Genomic DNA, 17,167 nt, shown 5'->3' with positions numbered 1-17,167 from the left:
TTTAGTTTAATTTCTGTTCTCCTAAAGACATAAATAAAACATATTCACACATTAATACCAACTGCTCTTCTCAAACAGATGGGATGATGATGACCACACAGCACACAGAGACCAGCGGCATGGTGACCCGGCAGGTCACTAAGGAAGTGGTTCAGAGGAGCGTCATGGCAGGAAGTACTGTCACAAAGAAGATGTTATATGAATCTTAAGATCTGCGCTTATTTAACTTAACATAAATGAACACCCAAAGGTCCAAATATGATGAGGAATCATATCTGAGATTCTCTTTTAAAAAGAGTCAGCTTCAGAGAACACACACGTGATCAATGTATGTATTCACACGTATGTGTGTGTGTGGGTGTGAGATCCTGTGACCAAAAAAACATTCCATATAATAAATAGATGGAGAGGAGGCCGTTCTCTCATGCCTGTTACAAACTGTGGCCACTCTCCTCCTTAGATGAGGTTCAGTTTAACATTTACATTCATTTTCACTGTTGCTTCTTATGCATTTCATTCCAGTTTCTTTCCAGTATGCAAATCATTTACTGTTAGACTCCACTCCCTCTGCCGGATCAGATCTGGTAACACACACTGGGGCTTTAAATCAGGCCAGCACAGGCCAGTAATCTGACTGAGGTCCAGTAATCCAAAGTGACCTTCTCCCCTCATCTCCTGCCCTCCACCTGTCTATAAGAGATGTTTTGTCTGTGTTTGATGTGTTTTGATTGAAAACCTATCAGTCTTGTTGAAATGCTTGTTTGCAGGAGAAATTGGTTTGGAGATTGTCTTCGAAGCTTTTAAGGTTCATCATTTTCACCCATGTGGTTTTATCCTGAGTGATTGATTGAGAGTATTACGTGGTGTATTTGGGATTTTTGTTCATAGATTTGTATTATATTAAAGTGTGATAAAGTTTTTTTTTCCCAAGCATAGATTAATGTATTTAATACTTTTTTTACTTAAGATTTTTACTTAAGCATACTGACATTGAATTCAATGCCAAATATAGAGGTATTTCCACAAACACAGGTTCATGCTTGTGTCGCTCATTTCTTACTGACAAGGGACATAATTAAACAATACAGACAAAAAATTAAAAATCTATTAGATGTAACAGTTTTGCATTTCAATAGATGTTTTATACTCAAATGTGATAAACACTGCTTCAAATTGACACTTTTCATGTATTTTTGTACTCTGCAAGGCCGATTTATTTTTGAATTTTGAGTAGATTAACATTTGAACAATAATATCTTTGCAGAAATGGTATGTAAAGACAGAAAGATTGTATTTGCTTCATTGCAGGAATATAGTCAAGTCCTACTGTATTTTGACTACGTTTTTGTTGAAAACACTTTTGTAAATCATATTTTGAGAGGACTCTTTTTGTGGGGAAAGCCTTATGTTGATAAACTTTTCACCAAAAACAGGATCACTAAAATATTCATGAATTTTATCTCAACATGTATCACTTATTTTTAAGCATTTGACCTTACCTTTTTATTTTTAAAAGTGTTTTTGTCTTTTCTTGTATGTCAATTCTATTGCACTTAATAAAGATTTGAAATAAAGACATTTGTGTTACATATAAAATTATGTCTAAAAACAAAACAGAGCATTTACAGTTCATTTATTGGTGTTTGGAGGAAAAAAACATTACCATCTTAATATTCCACACATAAAAATAAACACAGCTGAGAAAACAAGCTCGTGCCTGACAAAAAAATCTTTGCAGGAAGCTTGAGACAAAGAAGCAAACAGAGTGAGAATCAACTGTTCACATGCGTTAACCCAGGCTGTAATTATCTGCATGTGCATGTTGGCAAGCCCTCATCAACAGCACTGTGTAACTGCACCGAGGCTCTAAGTAAGCTGGTCGCACATTCTTTCACAGTGCCTTCATGCTCTTATAACACATTTACATTTTCTGATGTTAGTTTGCAAGTTTTTTAAATCTCTAAGCATTAATAATAAAAATCCAAAACCAAAAAATACATTTTCATACCACTGTTGTGAAAACCTTGCAACTCCAGTTATGTTGTTTATATCTTAACACCAAAATGAAAAAGACAAGATAGGTTCTTTGTAGCATATGAAATTCCAACAATCTTTTGGACATCTAAAACTATTTCAAACCTTATTGGACAGTACAAAAAAACTTTGCCAGTCAGCTAAAAACAAGGCTGTTTTTGAGATTTTGACTTTACAGCATTAAAATATGAATCTTTACAATACAAACAGTCACCAATATGTCTCCATGAAGGCAGAGTAACAGAAAGTGTAATGCAGAACGATTCTTGGTTCTTGTTCCTGATCCTGATCTCACAAGGCAACCCGCAGACTGAGTCAGACTTCTAGCCCAGAACAACAAACAAACAAACAGGATTCAAATATTAATGGACCAGAATAAACGCACAGACTCAGTGGGTTGCTGGGGATCATGACTGAACTGAAGAGTGTTGTGTGTTAAGCAGTTCAGTTCCAGAGGCAGGGCCCGGGGCAGAGGCACGGCTGTCTGACGTCTGCAGGCCTGATCACCAGGTCTTTGACCACCTCCACAGTCCCGAACACGGGGTACAGTTCCTCTGTGAAGTTCTCGTTGTAGGTGTACAGGTGGGAGCGTTTCTCCACATCATAGAAGGACAGCTGACCCTGCTCATAGTCCAGGTACACTCCGACTTTCCTGGGCACCAGGCTTTGTGGCAGCGAGGTGGCGGGCACTGTTAGAGCTTTCAGATCTGTGCCCCTCTCCAGACGGAGGGTCAGGTAGCCTGTATCTGTGTTGAGTGAGCGGAAGCCTTTCCTCACAGCGGATGCCTTGGCCACACCCAACCGCCAGTCCCGCTCGCCCACCTCCACCTCCCAGTAGTGGCGTCCGGAGACGTAGCCCTCCTGGCCCACTGCGCACCACCATCCATCAAAGCGCTGATGGCACTGCGGGACATCCTGGCGCTCCAGACCGCACCGCATGCGCTTCTCATCACTGGAGATGAGCAGGTCTGGGTTGGCTGACTCTGAATCCAGGGTGACGTCCTCTGTGGAGTCACATAGCAGGAAGGAAAGATTAGAAATTGTAAAATCTAATAACAGAAGTATGCTGATAAAGAGCAGAGAGTATTAAAGTGATTTCATGGCAGAAGGTTTTCATACCTGCTGCATCACAAATCCAATTCCACACTGTGAAGAAAAAGAAGAGAAACTTATTAAACCTGCTTGAATAAATATTTTTAAATTAATAACAGATCAAAAGACTGTGTATAATGTGAAAAGTGATTTTCGTAGTGATGAGCCCACAGAGAATGATCACCTAACGCTGCAGTTTCCCTCAGCTTTATGAAGCGTTTCATTTAACTAAACTGTAATGATTCAGTCTCACTGCTCTCATCAGTGTCAGTACAAAGCTCTGAAAACCCTTTTAAAAAACCCACTTTACATGACCTGCCCAGCACCAGATGGCAGACAACTAGCGGGTGAAAATAGTGGAGCATTTAGCAGCTCAAGAGCCAAATATTTCCCCCAGGAGTTGGTGGAGACCAAAACTGAGCTAAAAGGAGAGTGAATATTGGATTTGTATATTAAACCTTTATTGAGTCATATCAACTTTATAAGGTGATAAATGTCAGTGTTGTGTTTATGGCTTGTTTCTGCTGCCAAAAAAAAAAGTGGCCAAAAAAAATTTAATTGATGCAGGTTTAAAATCAGTCAAAGTTATTTCAGGTGATTAGTTGATTAATGGACATTTACTGAATCGTCAATTATCGAGCAAAAATGACAAACAATGGCTGGTTTCAGCTTCTCAAGTGTGAGGATTTACTATTTTTTTCTGTGTTCTATTTAATTGTAAATTGAATACTTTTTGAGTTTTGAACTGTTGGTCAGACAAAACAAAAGCATCACACTGGATTCTGAAATTTTGTGATGGGCATTTTCCGCTATTTTCTAACATTTTATAGGCAGACTTAATTAATCTACAAAATACTGTAACTTACAGTAGGGTGAACAATAACCCAAATTTATTGAATTATCTACAATTTTTGAACAAATTATAGTATTATTTATCTATGAAAAGTGAATGTGATACAGATTTTAAATCTTCATCTTATCTATATCATCCTGCCTCAACAAACGGAATAATCAGTAATGAAAGCTATTGTTAGTTAGAGCCCTACAGACTCTACAAACTGATTTCATCTCAGCATAGTTCAATTCCACAGTAGCTCAGATTTCCACTTACCGCTGTGGGGGATGTATCGGACAGCGTCTGAAAGAAGAAAGTGATTACTTTGATTACAAGGAAACAATCAAGTGTTTCATTCATCACCCAAATCCATCCTTTAATCACATATAAATCCTGATTACTTCTAATGGAAATGACTCAAAAGTTTTTTCACTGCTAGTCAGGAGGCTGATTAAGTCGATAGTGCTTCTGTATGCACATGTCCTTGTATGATCAATAGCAATTCACACATTTGAAAGGCTCTTCAAAGTCTCCAGTGCTGACTGTAGGAGTCATTTATCATGTGAATTCTTTTAAGGGAGCCTTTTCTTTGTTGTTCTTTATCTTTAACACTTTCTTTTGTTAGTTAACAAGAGACGCTTGAAGTGATCTCTTACAGCTCCACTCACCAGTCCTCTGGCTCTTCTGCTTTCTCATCAGCCACTGCTTAGTCACATCCTCCTGTACACATACATACACATGTAGAGGCAGACAGTGGAGACATAAAGACAAAGCCAAGGTGAGTTGAACTATGAGATAATGAGATTTATCTGTCTGGGTGTCATGTATATACATCGTGCTTCAGTCTTTACATTGTTGAGCTGACTGCATCATGCAAATTTCTCATGTTTTCAATCCTTTAACCTTTTAATTAAATCAGCAAACTGCCTATCTGATCACTGGTAATTAATTCAAGAGGAGAGAAGAGAGAATCAATTTCTTTCTTGGTCCTGGAACAAGGTGAATATTTGACTCCATATAATCAGTGAAACATATCGACAGAGATCCAGACCTTGACAGGGTTGTCAGCGTTCAACACAGCCAGTATGATGAGCTCCACGGCTGGGAGCAGGTTGGGCAGACGGCCCCTCTTCCACTGGAACTCCAGGTCGTCAAGCATCATGAGCACAGGCTCGCCTGGCCAGACGGTGGGCTGGACAGAAGAAGTTAAAGAGGGAAAGAATATAACATAAAACATCATAAAAAGCTCCAGCATATTACAAGTATTACTGGATGATCGCCAAGGGCAGGGTTTAGCTTAATCATCTTTATCAGATGCAAGGAGTGAACTGGGTCAAACTAATCACCGACCAGCCACCCAGTCGCCGCAAGACAAAGCTGGCATATATTATCCTCAACATCCACCATTGTATAGTCACCTGGGGCCTGCTTTTAATCTCCCGTGTCCAGTCCATGATGACCCTTTTATGAGGCCCCATGTCACACTCCCCCCCTGCCTCCAGGATGCAGAGGAGGTGCCCCTTCCAGTCCTTCTTCTCCGGCTTCTCATACTGGTAGTCAGACGGGGTAATTCTAGGCTGCAGAAGAAACATTAAAACATGAGCAGGACACGCAGGGAGCATAAAACTGATGGAGTGATCTGTGACATGCACAGCAGCGCCCGCTGTGGAACGTATTTGTACCTGCACTCTCGTCTCCAGCACAGCAGCCCATTCTACAATGAAGTCGCGACACACGCTTGCGGGCCAGATGTCCTCGCTGGTCCAGATATGGCCGAGGATGCTTGACCTCTGGAGTAAAGAGAGATATTGTAAACAAGTGTTTGTGATTTCGTGTGACGGCAAGAGAGGAGTGAGTAGGAGAGCTTACCTGGCAAATTTTGTTGAGTTCTCGGGCCAATTCCATAATAAATAATTGACTTTCCACCAGCGGCTCTTTCTTCTCGAGCTTCACTCGCTTACGAGACTCCTGGAGCAAAGAAACAGGAGATGAAAAGGAAAAAATATGACTTGAAGCACATTTCGGAGTGAGGCATACTACTTTAGCACTTTTAGCACTCGAACATTTCTATCAGAGGAGAGCAGAGTCGTATATTTGTACCTTGAGTCGGATCTTGAGCTTTTTGGCCGGCTCGATAAGGAACTGCAGGCAGTCCTTCATCATGCTGGCAGCTGGAGAGAGAGAGGCTGATGCCCTGTGGTACAATAATAAAAAGCTTTAGCACACTGGCACTCACGCTGTCAAGAGCTGGAGCTAAACTGCAGCTGACTAGGCTCTCGTCGCCCACACAAATCGATGAGAGAGCAGAAGCGGGTAATTAATGAGAGGTGGCAAATGGTATGTATGTGTATACAAAGAGAGAGAGAGAGAGAAAAACACTGCAGAACTTTCATTACAGCTCTGCACTCAATTGTCCACAGAGAGCTCGTAATGAGGCACCCAGAGCTACGATTAGGTGAGGAGGAGGAGGAGGAGGAGAAAAGAGGGACCGTACATTGATAGTGGAGTGAAAAAAGAAAACCTTCCCACACACACACAAACACACACAGTGAAAGAGAGAAACAATATAGAAACAACCCAAAAAGAAAAACTGCACAGTAACAGGATTTCCTGATGCGTGTGGGTCGATGCACCTCGATCATGGGCTTGAAATTAGAAATTTATTCCAAGGAGATCTGAGACAGCAGCGCAGAGCACTTTTTAAAACACTGCGGTGGGTGCGGGCGGGGGATCGTTGGACCGGTTTGCTGTTGATTCAGCAGTCCGCCCCTGCGCGCCAGTTTGATGCGTTGAAGGGATTTGCTGTTCTTTTTGTGATGTAGGAGTGGCAGCTGAGCCAAAGGATGCTGGTATTGATTTTGCAAAGACTGAAAAGCATAAATGGTGTTGGAAGTTTGAGGACAGTATCCAAAAAATTGTATCCAACTAAAGGCAGGACTGAAAGTTTAGCTTTTAGTGAGCAAAATCAGACTGATCTGTCAGCATAGAGGAAATACATTGATGCTTTTAATAATGCATACAAAGGCTGTTTTGCCCATGATGATCAATGATGGAAAATTGCCTGTTTTATTCATATTTCACATAAATAAATGAGGCAGAATATAAAAGTCATTAATGGAAATGATCCAAATGACAGTGTGGTTAACTTTAGCCCACAGAGGCCATGACACGTGCAGGAAAGGAAGAGGACAAGCTGTGTCAGAGCTTGTTAACTAATCAAGTAGATACAGTATGGATCAGACTGAAATACGTTTCAGAGTAAATGGGAAGAACCACACTCCACTGCATGGCATCCTATTCAAACTGTGGAGATTTTTTTTTTAAATATTCACTCCTGGTTACATAGAGGTTTTATTTTAGGAGGTGGAGGCAGAGGGTGTAGGTGACAGAAGAGCTGTGTGTGGTGGAGAGGAGCTAAAAGATTAGAGGAAATCCAGGATTACCACCGGAGCCATTACTGTGCAACTGCAGGTAGTGACTTTCTATATCGGGACCGACAGAACAACCTCTGCTTGCGAGGTAGCATCAACACAAACAGCGTCACAATAGGCTACGCACAATAATACAAACACACACACACACACACACACACACACATACACACACACAAACGCACACACATAATGGGAGATAGGCCATTTTATAAAAACTGAAAGAATATTAAAATATATCTACACACTTTTGGGGTTATACTGTACAATATGTCGTCGTCAAAATGTATCTTGATAAATGTTTATGCTACAAATAAACGGCCCTCGTGCAGATGAGGCAGACAGCCTAATGTTTGTCTTTTAATTAACGACTCTGGGCAGTGGCTCAGTTCAACCGACGGAATATTTGCACGAGAAAATCCATTCAAGCGGACATTTTGTGGAGAAAAATTCAATTCTGACCTTTTTGTGAGAGAAGAGTCCTTTCAGTAGATAACTTTGCGTTGCTCCTCTGTATTTTTTCTCGCCAAACTCGGACTAATTTATCAGCATCTTGAGAGACACTCCGCTGCCTCCACACTTCACCTGTGTGCGACAGCAGGAGGAGCGCGCGCTCTTATCAGCGCTGCCTCCGCGGCAGCAGCGCCGCTAGAGGTCGCTGCAGACACCTGCTGCAGCCAGGAGGTCCAGCCTCTATACTGGACTGCTGTTTAGATTTAACTGAGTTAAACACCGCTAAAAATGCAAAGTAAACGGTTTAAATAAAGTGCTGGTTGACTGCCAACACTAATACCAATATTCAGTAACTGTCTCCTGCTTATGGTCAAAAAGTCCTGAAGGATTCCAAAAGAAATTTCCAATTCAATTCAATTTTACGTGATTTATATATGATTAACATTAATCCTACCAACTGGGGTCCCCGCAGACCCCAGAGGTATACGTTTTGTCATATCTCACAGGTGCTTTATTCTATCATTGCAATTTTTCACGACTTTGTCGATTTGCTCCTAATGACTTCATATCATTGTTTCTGTTTCTGTTTTAATAGGTGCTTTTTAAAAATACCAATGTATTGGGGTCCTGGGGGACCCCAGTCAAAATGCAGTTTTAATAGACGGAACTATTTAATGAGTTCATGTTTGCCATGGGTCCTGATTTAAAGTATCACACACTATCAGGGGGGTTTAGGGGCACCCTGTCAGTTATTTTGAAAGCTTTGTGGAAAGACTGTACCTGGGATAAACGCTGCAATTTGTATTAAAGAAAAGTATATACTTTCGTTTTACACAATATGCGAATTAACTCTAACTTTCCTAAAATAATAATAATCCGTTTTTTCCCCAGATGACATTAATTACATAACTAATAATGTTTTGAGAAGAAATAAGTTAACATTTTGCTATGATGGTTGTTTATTCTTAGGGTCTTTGGGGCCCCCAGTCAGTAGTCCTTGTATATTAAATATGTTGGGAGGATGAGGGTTAACGTCACAATAATCCTTTAAGTAAGTCTTATTAAAGTCCAAAAGGACCTATAGTTCCAAAATGTTGTACTTTGATCATTTATAATCCTATAGGATTATCTGTAAATTATTACAATATTATAATCCTATAGGATTATATACCGGTCTTTTTTAAAATGCCATATTCTTTTTAATTTAATTTATAGTTTCTTAATAATATTACTATATTATTACATTTCTATCAAGACGTAATTTTATCTTCTGACATTATTTACATTAGCTGTAAAGGTTTTGTGGTGTTTAGTTCATCTATTTATTTTGATACAAGTTTTATATTCACAGAACGAGAACCGTGACCGCACAGCTCTGTGTTAGCTACTTTTTAATCTAAAAGAAAGTATTGTGGTGTTGTGTGTGTGTATATATGTGGAAATAAGACTTGAATCTACACCGAGTCTTTGCAGGCAGCCGGATGGTTCTTGTGTTTGGACGCTGAACAGCAGATGTCACCACAGTCAACAAACATATCTCAATATTATTTCAAGGCTCCGGCGCAGGAGCGTCTGTAAAGTCTCGCCGCAGGTGATCTTGATTTGATCATTTTATCTTTGGTATTTGTTTCAAAGACTAAGTAAACACACAGTATCTCTCTCTCTGTGTATGTATGTGTGTGTGTGTGTGTGTGTGTGTGAGTCAGGTGCTGTGGACAGGGAGGGTGTCTCGGTATGTTAGGCAGACCACACGGAAGTGTGATTACAGTGTGCAGTGTGCTGAAATGACAGCAGGCTGTTGTTAGCGACAGCCTCCGTTCACAGCTGTTCCCACATCATGGCACCGAAAGACCCTCTACTCGGCACTCTCAAAGGTAAGGACCCGTAATAACGCGATGTGATTGGTTCATCATCTCTGTTTCACAGGAATAGGCGATGATCACGCAGGTTGCATGGAGAACAGCTGTGTATTTTTGCAGACCGACAACAGATCCACTGTCAGTCCTGTTGTTTTTTTCCTCCCACCCAGTGTGTGTCCTGAACCTGCAGTCAGATGGAGAGACGGTGACAGACACCAACCCTCACCTCGCCTCTTGCTGTGAGCTTCTTGAGCTGGTCCTTAGGAAGGGGCTCCAACGTCAGTATTAATATCTGCTCTTATTAAATGTAAAACATACCACATTTGTATACATTTGTTAAAATGCACATATTGCTGAGAAAATATAATGCACACTTGTATATCACACATATTTTGAGATGTCAGTTTATGCTTCAAATGATTGTAATTGTTGTATAAAACACTATGTTTGGGGGCATAATTTAGTATATCTTAAAGATCGTAATATTGAATTATCTGAAGCATTACGTGTGAAATACAGCATGGACTAAGTGTTTGTTTTCTTTCTCTCCAGAGCCAGTTATCAGTTTAGTACAGAGAGACTACTGGCAGTGTTTTGAGCAGCTTCCCCAGCAAGATGCCTGTGGAAGGTAACAACATCCTGCTTAGATTAACTGATTATGGGAACATGATGGACATTCTTACAGTGTCATTAAGGGCTGTGTGTATATGTGTGTGTGTGTGTGTGTGTGTGTGTGTGTGTGTGTGTGTGTGTGTGTGTGTGTAAGTAGGCTGTCTGCTCTGTCTTTGGCGGTGGAGCAGACTAAAGTTTGCAGGAAGCTGCTCTCAGCTCAGGGCCGAGGGCGCTACCTGCTCAGACTGGCTCTCAGTCGCAAGGCCCTCCCACAGTTCATCACACACCTGCTGCACACACCCAGAGTCCTGGAGGTCAGATACATTTATTATATTACCATATATTTAGAAATGAATTCATATGTGTGTTTTTCCTGGCACTGTTAGATGCCCTGGGCAGGGTCCAGGGCATGGGCCAGGGTCCAAGTGCTAGAGATGGTCAACATTTTAGAGTGAAATAAGAGTCTTTCACAGAGTGGAATAAATTAAATTACTGCTGAGGAATCATACTGTTTCTCTCCCCAGCAGTGGTACAGCCCGGCTGTCTCAATCCTCAGGAATGAAGAATTTGTGGGTGAGGCCTTTTTATTTGATCTGATTGTTTCCACTAAATACATTAGCTCAAGCAAAGCTAAGGAAATAGCTGTCATCACTGACATTTGGCCTCCAGCATCAACAACAGTCCTCTGTTTTCCCTCTTCCAGAGCCTTTCATGTCGCTGCTGCTGGTCCTCACTCACATGGAGTTCAAACTGGACATGGAGGTCAGAGTTTATCCATGTTTATGCCAATGAATAACAACCTACAAATGCAGTGTAGATCCCTTTTCATCACAATTTCAAAACCAGAGTGTTCTTTTCCCCAAAATAGAACCATCACCATTATTTGGTGAATGAAACTATTCCTCAAATCACTTTGAAATCATGTTCCTCATGTTATTGTGGCAACAGAACCATGATGCCTCTAAAATTATAACCACCTGTCTCCATACAGAATTGCAGTTTTCTGGATGAGAGCTGGCTTCTACCGGTAAGAAACAATGATTATTGTTCACTGCCTCATTGCAGCATCACAGCAATATTATTACAGCTTGATCGGCCATGGGGAATGTAGGTGCTGTGGAAAAATCTCCCAAGCTGGAATGAAAACAGTAGAGCGTGAGAGATGGTCTGCTGATTGTTTGTATATGTTTCCAGGTGTGTGACGTATATGAAGTAGTGCCTTGTCGGGAGATAGGGATGGTGTTGAGGTTTGTATCCACTACTTTGCAACATATTCTGATTCCACCGAGTGTGTCTGCTATTAAACAGATCTATACATCATCAGCACCCTTCCTCTGTGTCTCTGTGTGTGTGTGTGTGTGTGTGTCAGGTATCTCAGTGGGCGCGTCTTCATCCTTGACCTGATGCCTGGCACCCAGGCTCATGTTGACAAGTTCACCTCTCCTGGTGACATTATTGATGAGATCAATGGCACCTCACTGAGGAATTCAAAGATCGGACAGGTAAGAAAATCCTGGAACACGCAATGTTAAATATTCAAGTAACAACCCCTGACATTTTCATAGACATTATCTGTTGCTCTCTCTGTCACCACAGTGTAGATATAGATAAAAACCTTTTTTTGATTTTTTTAAACACCTGGCTTGTCTTTTAGTATTTTGCAAAAAATGCTGGTATATAAGCATCCCACATTTGAGGCATCACAGAACACACAGAGCTTTGAATTGAGGGCTTCTTTAAAGATTTAAAGACCTCGTTAGGTACCTATTGACCTTTCATGTCACCTGTTGGCAGGTTACGATAAGCCTTTTTCACCGCAGATATATACATCATAGTAGAAAAATCACAGGTGTTACTGACTATATTAACGACGGTTCCGTTCTGCTCAAAGTGTCTCAGTGAGCCAGCATGCACAATACCAGGACCCTGATACTGAAGCAGCTAAATGTCATTAATTTTATTATTTACACCAGTGTGTTTCCTTCTGTGACATGTCAAAATGTCTGTAGCACGAGTTTAAAGCCACCACACTCAACCTCACAGGTGTTTTCACTGATTTTCCCTGATTAAACCTCCACTTAAAATTGTGTACAGACTGTTAGTTTTCTGGTAGCAGTGAGGGTGAACAACTGATCATTAGTATTAATACATGTAGTCTGGTGACATTACACAATTCCCAGCACGGCTGCACCCAACCTGAGCAGAACTCTAATCAGCCAGAATAACTAAACACCTGCATGGGTGTGTGCCGGACTCTTCTTGATAACACAGTAAACATGACCTCACTTGAAGCTACAATAAATCCAAAACCTAAAACAGAACATGTGTATAATGAGAATAGTGAGGAAGTGATTTTTTTATTTTTATAAAATGAGCTAGATGTAATGTGGCCTGTTTTCATATTTGTATGTGTTTTCTGGGAAATATTGCATTTAACAATATGTAAGAGCAACTCCAAACAGACAGGTCTACTGGGGCTGTAATGCAGCTGTCAGTACAGGAGGCTCTATGTGTGGAGAACCAAATGATTTTCAAATGAGCCGTGTGATATATGCACGTAATTATGTTCTTTAGGGACAGATAGTGCAGCTCACATTCTGAGTGTGTGTTCTCATTTTGATTGAACCCGTAAGACACTGGCCAGTCACACCCTTGACAAACTTTAGAAGTGTGATTAGAAAATCCTGCTAGTCTCAGGATTGTGTTTACATTTTCTTGCTGCAAGCCTCAGAAGTTGATGCACACAGAATAGCAACATATCAGCGTTCAAGAATTTTTATCTGCTTTGTCAGGCGAGCATGGTTATGTCTCGGCTGAAGGGCTGCCCTCTGTCCATCCGTATTCTGCGATGGCGGGCCCAGGACGGGACGGTGTATCGGCCTGTCATCAAACTCCTGCGCGTCCTGAAGATGGAGAATCCCACGCTGCAGCTCGGTCCTGCTCCCTCCGAGCAGTCAGCTGCCAAAGACGAGACGCATTCTCCGTCACAGTGTCTCAAAGAAGGAAGGCGAGTCAGTTACCATATCTTTAAAAGATAAACAACGTTCTGACAAGTGTACTCTTGACATTAAAACCCACCTCTCCTCTGCAGGATTGTGTACATTGTGCAGTTCTTGGGAAAAGCAAACATCGGATTGGTAAATAGTTGCTTTAGAATTTTATGTATGTTCAGTTGTTGTGTTTACATGTATGGTGTTTTGATAACTGGTCTTATTCTTTGTTAGTTCGGAGGCAAGGAGGTGCTGAAGCATGCTATTCCACAGGTGCTGCAGAAAAACCAGCCTAGCCAGGTAATTAAACCACTCCCCCCCGCCTGAGGGTGTAGCCCTGATGGATGTTGGAGACTGTCTGAACTCTCCAGGCTGTGGACTGAACCCTTGTGGACTGTTGTCATACAGTGTTGGCTGTCATCATGTCAAGTGTGTGTGAGGGTGCTGGGCATAAACAGCACTATTAGACGGGACTTAAGACCTCACTCATTTCCACTGTGATGAATAAAAATTCCTGACCCCATTCTGAAGATTTTTTTCTAAATGGTTATTCATGGTATTGGTAACAATTTATGCAATATAAACATCACTTCATCAGTAAACTTATAGGCCTACATCAAAAATGAAAAACGCATAAATTGTGTGCAGAGAGTAGCTTGATTGTTCTGTTTTTCTCATTATTCTTAAGTCTGGAAATTTGGATTCACCTTTATTTGTCAATAACAGTCATTTGTCTCACAGGAAGTGCTTTTAGATTTGAAGGAAACACATCTGACATGTACAGACAGAAGCAGTAAAGTGGTGAGTAGACACATGGGCTGTATTCATATTCATGCATGTGATAGCAATCAGAATTAATTGAATTAATGTCCAATTTCCTCAGGAGCTGTTTGAGCATCACTATCCAGAGATATCATGTGTAGGGAGATACAGTCAACCAGACTACACAATATTTGCATTCTGTGTTGCGTAAGTATTATATTTACATACTAAACTGTGTGCAAAACAGCCATTATTGATTTTCAGTAGATGCCAACAAAACAATGGTTATGAAATCACCAATTGTTTCCACCCATCCATGATAATCCAGGCCCACTCTAGTTTAGGTCACACCCCTCCATAGAGATACCGTGTGGTGATGCAATACCCAAGCCATTACAGCTCTGTTGTCATTGGCCAGACCCAGATGCCATCTAAGCATATGATTGGCTCTGTTCACAGAGACTCCCCAGAAACCCCTCAGTCGACCGGCTTCTGCTGCGTGGTGCTCAGAGCCAGCACCGTCAAGGAGTGTGAAGAGATTGTCTGCCGTGTTGGTGAGAAATAAATTATTCAGCACTTATATAATTCCCCATTTAATGACATACCAAGCAGCTAACTGTATGTTTTTCCCCTCCTAACAGCTACTGGTTTCAAGCATACAGAGTGGTTTGTATGACAAAACAGTGGTGAATATTGTGTTGTAAATAAATGTGCAAAGATTATACACTGCATCAGTGTGATTAAATCAACTACAGAACACAAAAGCTTTCTACTGATAAAGACCTTTAATAGAAAGACATGTGACAACATTTTCATAAATAGTATTAAATGTAGCTGCCAAGATTTTATGTTGGAAAACATGTAAAAAGCAGTCCAGAAAAATACAGAGGGGTCTGCCATGCTCCTTCTCACCGAGTGTAGAGTATCAGCTGTAGTAGACGATATCCTGACACTGCAGTGAGGCCTGTTGAGCAAGACATGCTGGCATTTTGTGGTAAATGGTAGATGGGTGAAGAAAACCCTGGACCCCCATGGAAGATGTGAAGAATTCATCCTCGCTTCAAAAAGACAACTCCATCCCCCAGAGGGAGCCTGATACCCACAAGAAGTTGAGGGGTGGCAATGATGACGGTTACATAACCCATGGTGGAATAGGTAGATACTCCTACTGCACAACATTTCCAACTACCCTAAGTGTACTCAGGCTTGTGGAATGGTTGACATATTGTCTCAATCTAAAATACAATACAAAATCCAAAAAGAAAACTTATAAAAAATACCCAAGAAATAAAAGTGTCCACAAAAAATGGTTAGGTAAGATAAATAGGATCATCTTGACAATGCTGCCACTAGCCACTTAAGCTCTCTCTCCCCTTATCCTACGAGCCAGCTGGATGTCTTTGGGCATGATGGTGACACGTTTGGCGTGGATGGCGCACAGGTTGGTGTCCTCAAACAGACCAACCAGGTAAGCCTCACTGGCCTCCTGTTAGAAGAATGAAAGAAATGACATTAGGTTCACGGCAACAACTGTTTGTACTACTCCACTAGCTGCTACTACTATTCACTGAAGTGCATTTAAATACATTTTATATTTACCTGAAGAGCACCGATGGCAGCACTCTGAAAACGCAGGTCAGTCTTGAAATCCTGGGCGATCTCCCTCACCAGACGCTGGAAGGGCAGCTTGCGGATAAGCAGCTCTGTGGACTTCTGATAACGACGGATCTCCCTCAGAGCCACAGTTCCAGGCCTGAACAACAGTGGAACATTTTAGTATTCAAATCAATAGGACAGAGATTGTGTGCCATAGATTTAACTTCATGAATACATTTTTACTCAAGTATCGGTGCTACACACCTGTAACGATGGGGCTTCTTCACTCCACCCGTGGACGGGGCGCTCTTCCTGGCTGCCTTGGTAGCGAGCTGCTTCCTTGGCGCCTTACCTCCAGTAGATTTACGGGCAGTTTGCTTGGTACGGGCCATCTCGTACTTACTAGAAGCAGAGAAGAGTTACATATTAAACCGGACTGATCGTAATGTTATTTTTAGCCCTAAACGTAGTAGAACCAACCACAAGCAACCGTTCAGATGTCCTATGAATTGCTAAGATGCTAACCCAGCTAGCCACTTTAACACAGCGCCCCTCCCCCCGACTGTTCACAGTCAGGAGGCGTCTGGTTTGCTCAAGTGCGCCGATAAACCAGCCAGGCCCCAATTACAGTCACCGTCGAAGCGGTTAAAATAAAAATAAAAAAAAGACATTCAACGTATATAAAGTTTGTTACAAATGATAAATGGCGCCATCGTGATTTACATTAGGAATCCAGAGGCCCACAGCTATCAAAGACAGAGGCAGCTAAAGCTCCACAGCCGGCGCCGGCGCCTGTACCAGCACAGCCGGACAGCCTTTTGCTTTCCCACTTCGCCATTTTCTCTGATTTCACCCCCAGGCGACATTCAGCTAAAGCAACATTAGCTTACTAACAATTAGGTTAGGTAATGGCTCTTTTTAACAATAAAAAGCAGCAAACATCAACCTCGTCTGGTAATTCTCACCAACTGTAGGCTTACTAACAAGGTTTTCAGTTTCACTTCAGTGAGCTAACGCTGCTGTTTCACTAGAAACGTCAACTGTAAAAGATCCTATTGTTCTATTTTTAGCTACCGTTAGCATGTTCGCCTGTCTGCCAAACAAATGTCTGTCAACAGGATCACTATGCCCCGATACACATCACAGTAAAGACAACGAACTCACACACATTGTCTACATAGTAATAAGTCATATTTACCTTTAGGGCTTCGGTTTATATGAAGTAATCGCAGAGCTAGCAGTTCGTCGTTTGCGTCCGCAGAAAACGATGTGTGACGAGTGGGGGTTGAGGCCGAGTTTTAATAGTTTGTCGTGACGTCATGCTTGTAAAACACTACACGCTCATTGGTGCATTTTCCGAGATGGACAGTTGGTACAGCCAATTAGATGCAGCAAATCAAAATACATAAACGTGACCTTTATCACGCTCCTTGTATATATGTAGCTCTGCAATTATGATATTGTATGATAAACTCTCGTGTTTTATAATAAATACAATAATTA

The 17,167-nt window shown here is 41.4% G+C and overlaps 4 protein-coding genes across 8 annotated transcripts in view; 2 read left to right on the top strand and 2 right to left on the bottom strand.

Annotated features, from left to right (window-relative positions):
• The window catches only part of itgb4 (integrin, beta 4), a 28,082-nt gene extending 26,504 nt beyond the window's left edge, over positions 1 to 1,578 (top strand). For all 3 annotated transcript variants that reach the window (XM_067575690.1, XM_067575691.1, XM_067575688.1), the window contains one exon: positions 79 to 1,578. In XM_067575690.1, coding sequence (XP_067431791.1) covers positions 79 to 209 — 131 coding nt within the window. In that variant the 3' untranslated portion in view covers positions 210 to 1,578. The remainder of the gene's footprint in view (positions 1 to 78) is intronic.
• Positions 1,579 to 1,616: 38 nt separating this feature from the next.
• On the bottom strand, positions 1,617 to 8,027 carry zgc:194990 (uncharacterized protein LOC568410 homolog). The gene is made up of 10 exons (XM_067575692.1): positions 7,855 to 8,027; positions 6,062 to 6,155; positions 5,831 to 5,929; positions 5,644 to 5,751; positions 5,380 to 5,538; positions 5,013 to 5,153; positions 4,630 to 4,681; positions 4,238 to 4,264; positions 3,154 to 3,180; positions 1,617 to 3,038 (listed from the first exon to the last, which is right to left on the bottom strand). Exons 2-10 carry the CDS (start codon positions 6,122 to 6,124, stop codon positions 2,479 to 2,481), a joined length of 1,236 nt encoding a protein of 411 aa, XP_067431793.1. The 5' UTR covers positions 6,125 to 6,155; positions 7,855 to 8,027; the 3' UTR covers positions 1,617 to 2,478.
• A 1,164-nt stretch (positions 8,028 to 9,191) lies between these two features.
• On the top strand, positions 9,192 to 14,790 carry si:ch211-250n8.1 (uncharacterized). Of its 3 annotated transcripts, XM_067576203.1 has the most exons (17): positions 9,192 to 9,436; positions 9,552 to 9,719; positions 9,875 to 9,982; positions 10,257 to 10,332; positions 10,474 to 10,630; positions 10,841 to 10,889; positions 11,020 to 11,078; positions 11,308 to 11,343; positions 11,511 to 11,563; positions 11,686 to 11,818; positions 13,109 to 13,323; positions 13,408 to 13,453; positions 13,541 to 13,606; positions 14,048 to 14,107; positions 14,190 to 14,275; positions 14,528 to 14,622; positions 14,710 to 14,790. In XM_067576203.1, the coding sequence occupies exons 2-17, from the start codon at positions 9,683 to 9,685 to the stop codon at positions 14,742 to 14,744; spliced, it is 1,311 nt and encodes a 436-aa protein (XP_067432304.1). In that variant the 5' UTR covers positions 9,192 to 9,436; positions 9,552 to 9,682; the 3' UTR covers positions 14,745 to 14,790. The 3 variants fall into 3 exon arrangements, with proteins under 3 accessions (XP_067432304.1, XP_067432305.1, XP_067432303.1); XM_067576204.1 differs by having other exon boundaries at positions 9,192 to 9,719; positions 10,844 to 10,889; XM_067576202.1 differs by having other exon boundaries at positions 9,192 to 9,719.
• A 44-nt stretch (positions 14,791 to 14,834) lies between these two features.
• LOC137171971 (histone H3.3A) lies at positions 14,835 to 16,992 on the bottom strand. The gene is made up of 4 exons (XM_067576205.1): positions 16,863 to 16,992; positions 15,929 to 16,066; positions 15,668 to 15,821; positions 14,835 to 15,554 (listed from the first exon to the last, which is right to left on the bottom strand). Exons 2-4 carry the CDS (start codon positions 16,054 to 16,056, stop codon positions 15,426 to 15,428), a joined length of 411 nt encoding a protein of 136 aa, XP_067432306.1. The 5' UTR covers positions 16,057 to 16,066; positions 16,863 to 16,992; the 3' UTR covers positions 14,835 to 15,425.
• Between the last annotated feature and the right edge of the window lie 175 nt (positions 16,993 to 17,167).

The sequence above is a fragment of the Thunnus thynnus genome, chromosome 20 (genome assembly GCF_963924715.1).
Source record: "Thunnus thynnus chromosome 20, fThuThy2.1, whole genome shotgun sequence".
Taxonomy (NCBI): domain Eukaryota; kingdom Metazoa; phylum Chordata; class Actinopteri; order Scombriformes; family Scombridae; genus Thunnus; species Thunnus thynnus.
Note: the sequence above shows the minus strand (reverse complement) of the source record. Positions and strands in the feature narration are given on the sequence as shown.

What these genes read in the sequence shown, in the direction of transcription:
- LOC137171971 (XM_067576205.1), bottom strand. Translation starts at nt 16,056, where the DNA reads ATGGCCCGTACCAAGCAAACTGCCCGTAAATCTACTGGAGGTAAGGCG. An exon ending in AAGAAGCCCCATCGTTACAG is followed by an intron (nt 15,822 to 15,928) that starts GTGTGTAGCACC and finishes ACTGTTGTTCAG; the next exon opens with GCCTGGAACTGTGGCTCTGA. An exon ending in CTGCCATCGGTGCTCTTCAG is followed by an intron (nt 15,555 to 15,667) that starts GTAAATATAAAA and finishes TTCTTCTAACAG; the next exon opens with GAGGCCAGTGAGGCTTACCT.
- si:ch211-250n8.1 (XM_067576203.1), top strand. Translation starts at nt 9,683, where the DNA reads ATGGCACCGAAAGACCCTCTACTCGGCACTCTCAAAG. An exon ending in AGAAAAACCAGCCTAGCCAG is followed by an intron (nt 13,607 to 14,047) that starts GTAATTAAACCA and finishes TTTGTCTCACAG; the next exon opens with GAAGTGCTTTTAGATTTGAA. An exon ending in CAGACAGAAGCAGTAAAGTG is followed by an intron (nt 14,108 to 14,189) that starts GTGAGTAGACAC and finishes CAATTTCCTCAG; the next exon opens with GAGCTGTTTGAGCATCACTA.
- zgc:194990 (XM_067575692.1), bottom strand. Translation starts at nt 6,124, where the DNA reads ATGATGAAGGACTGCCTGCAGTTCCTTATCGAGCCGGCCAAAAAGCTC. An exon ending in TGCTGGAGACGAGAGTGCAG is followed by an intron (nt 5,539 to 5,643) that starts GTACAAATACGT and finishes TTTCTTCTGCAG; the next exon opens with CCTAGAATTACCCCGTCTGA. An exon ending in CCGATACATCCCCCACAGCG is followed by an intron (nt 3,181 to 4,237) that starts GTAAGTGGAAAT and finishes TTTTCTTCACAG; the next exon opens with TGTGGAATTGGATTTGTGAT.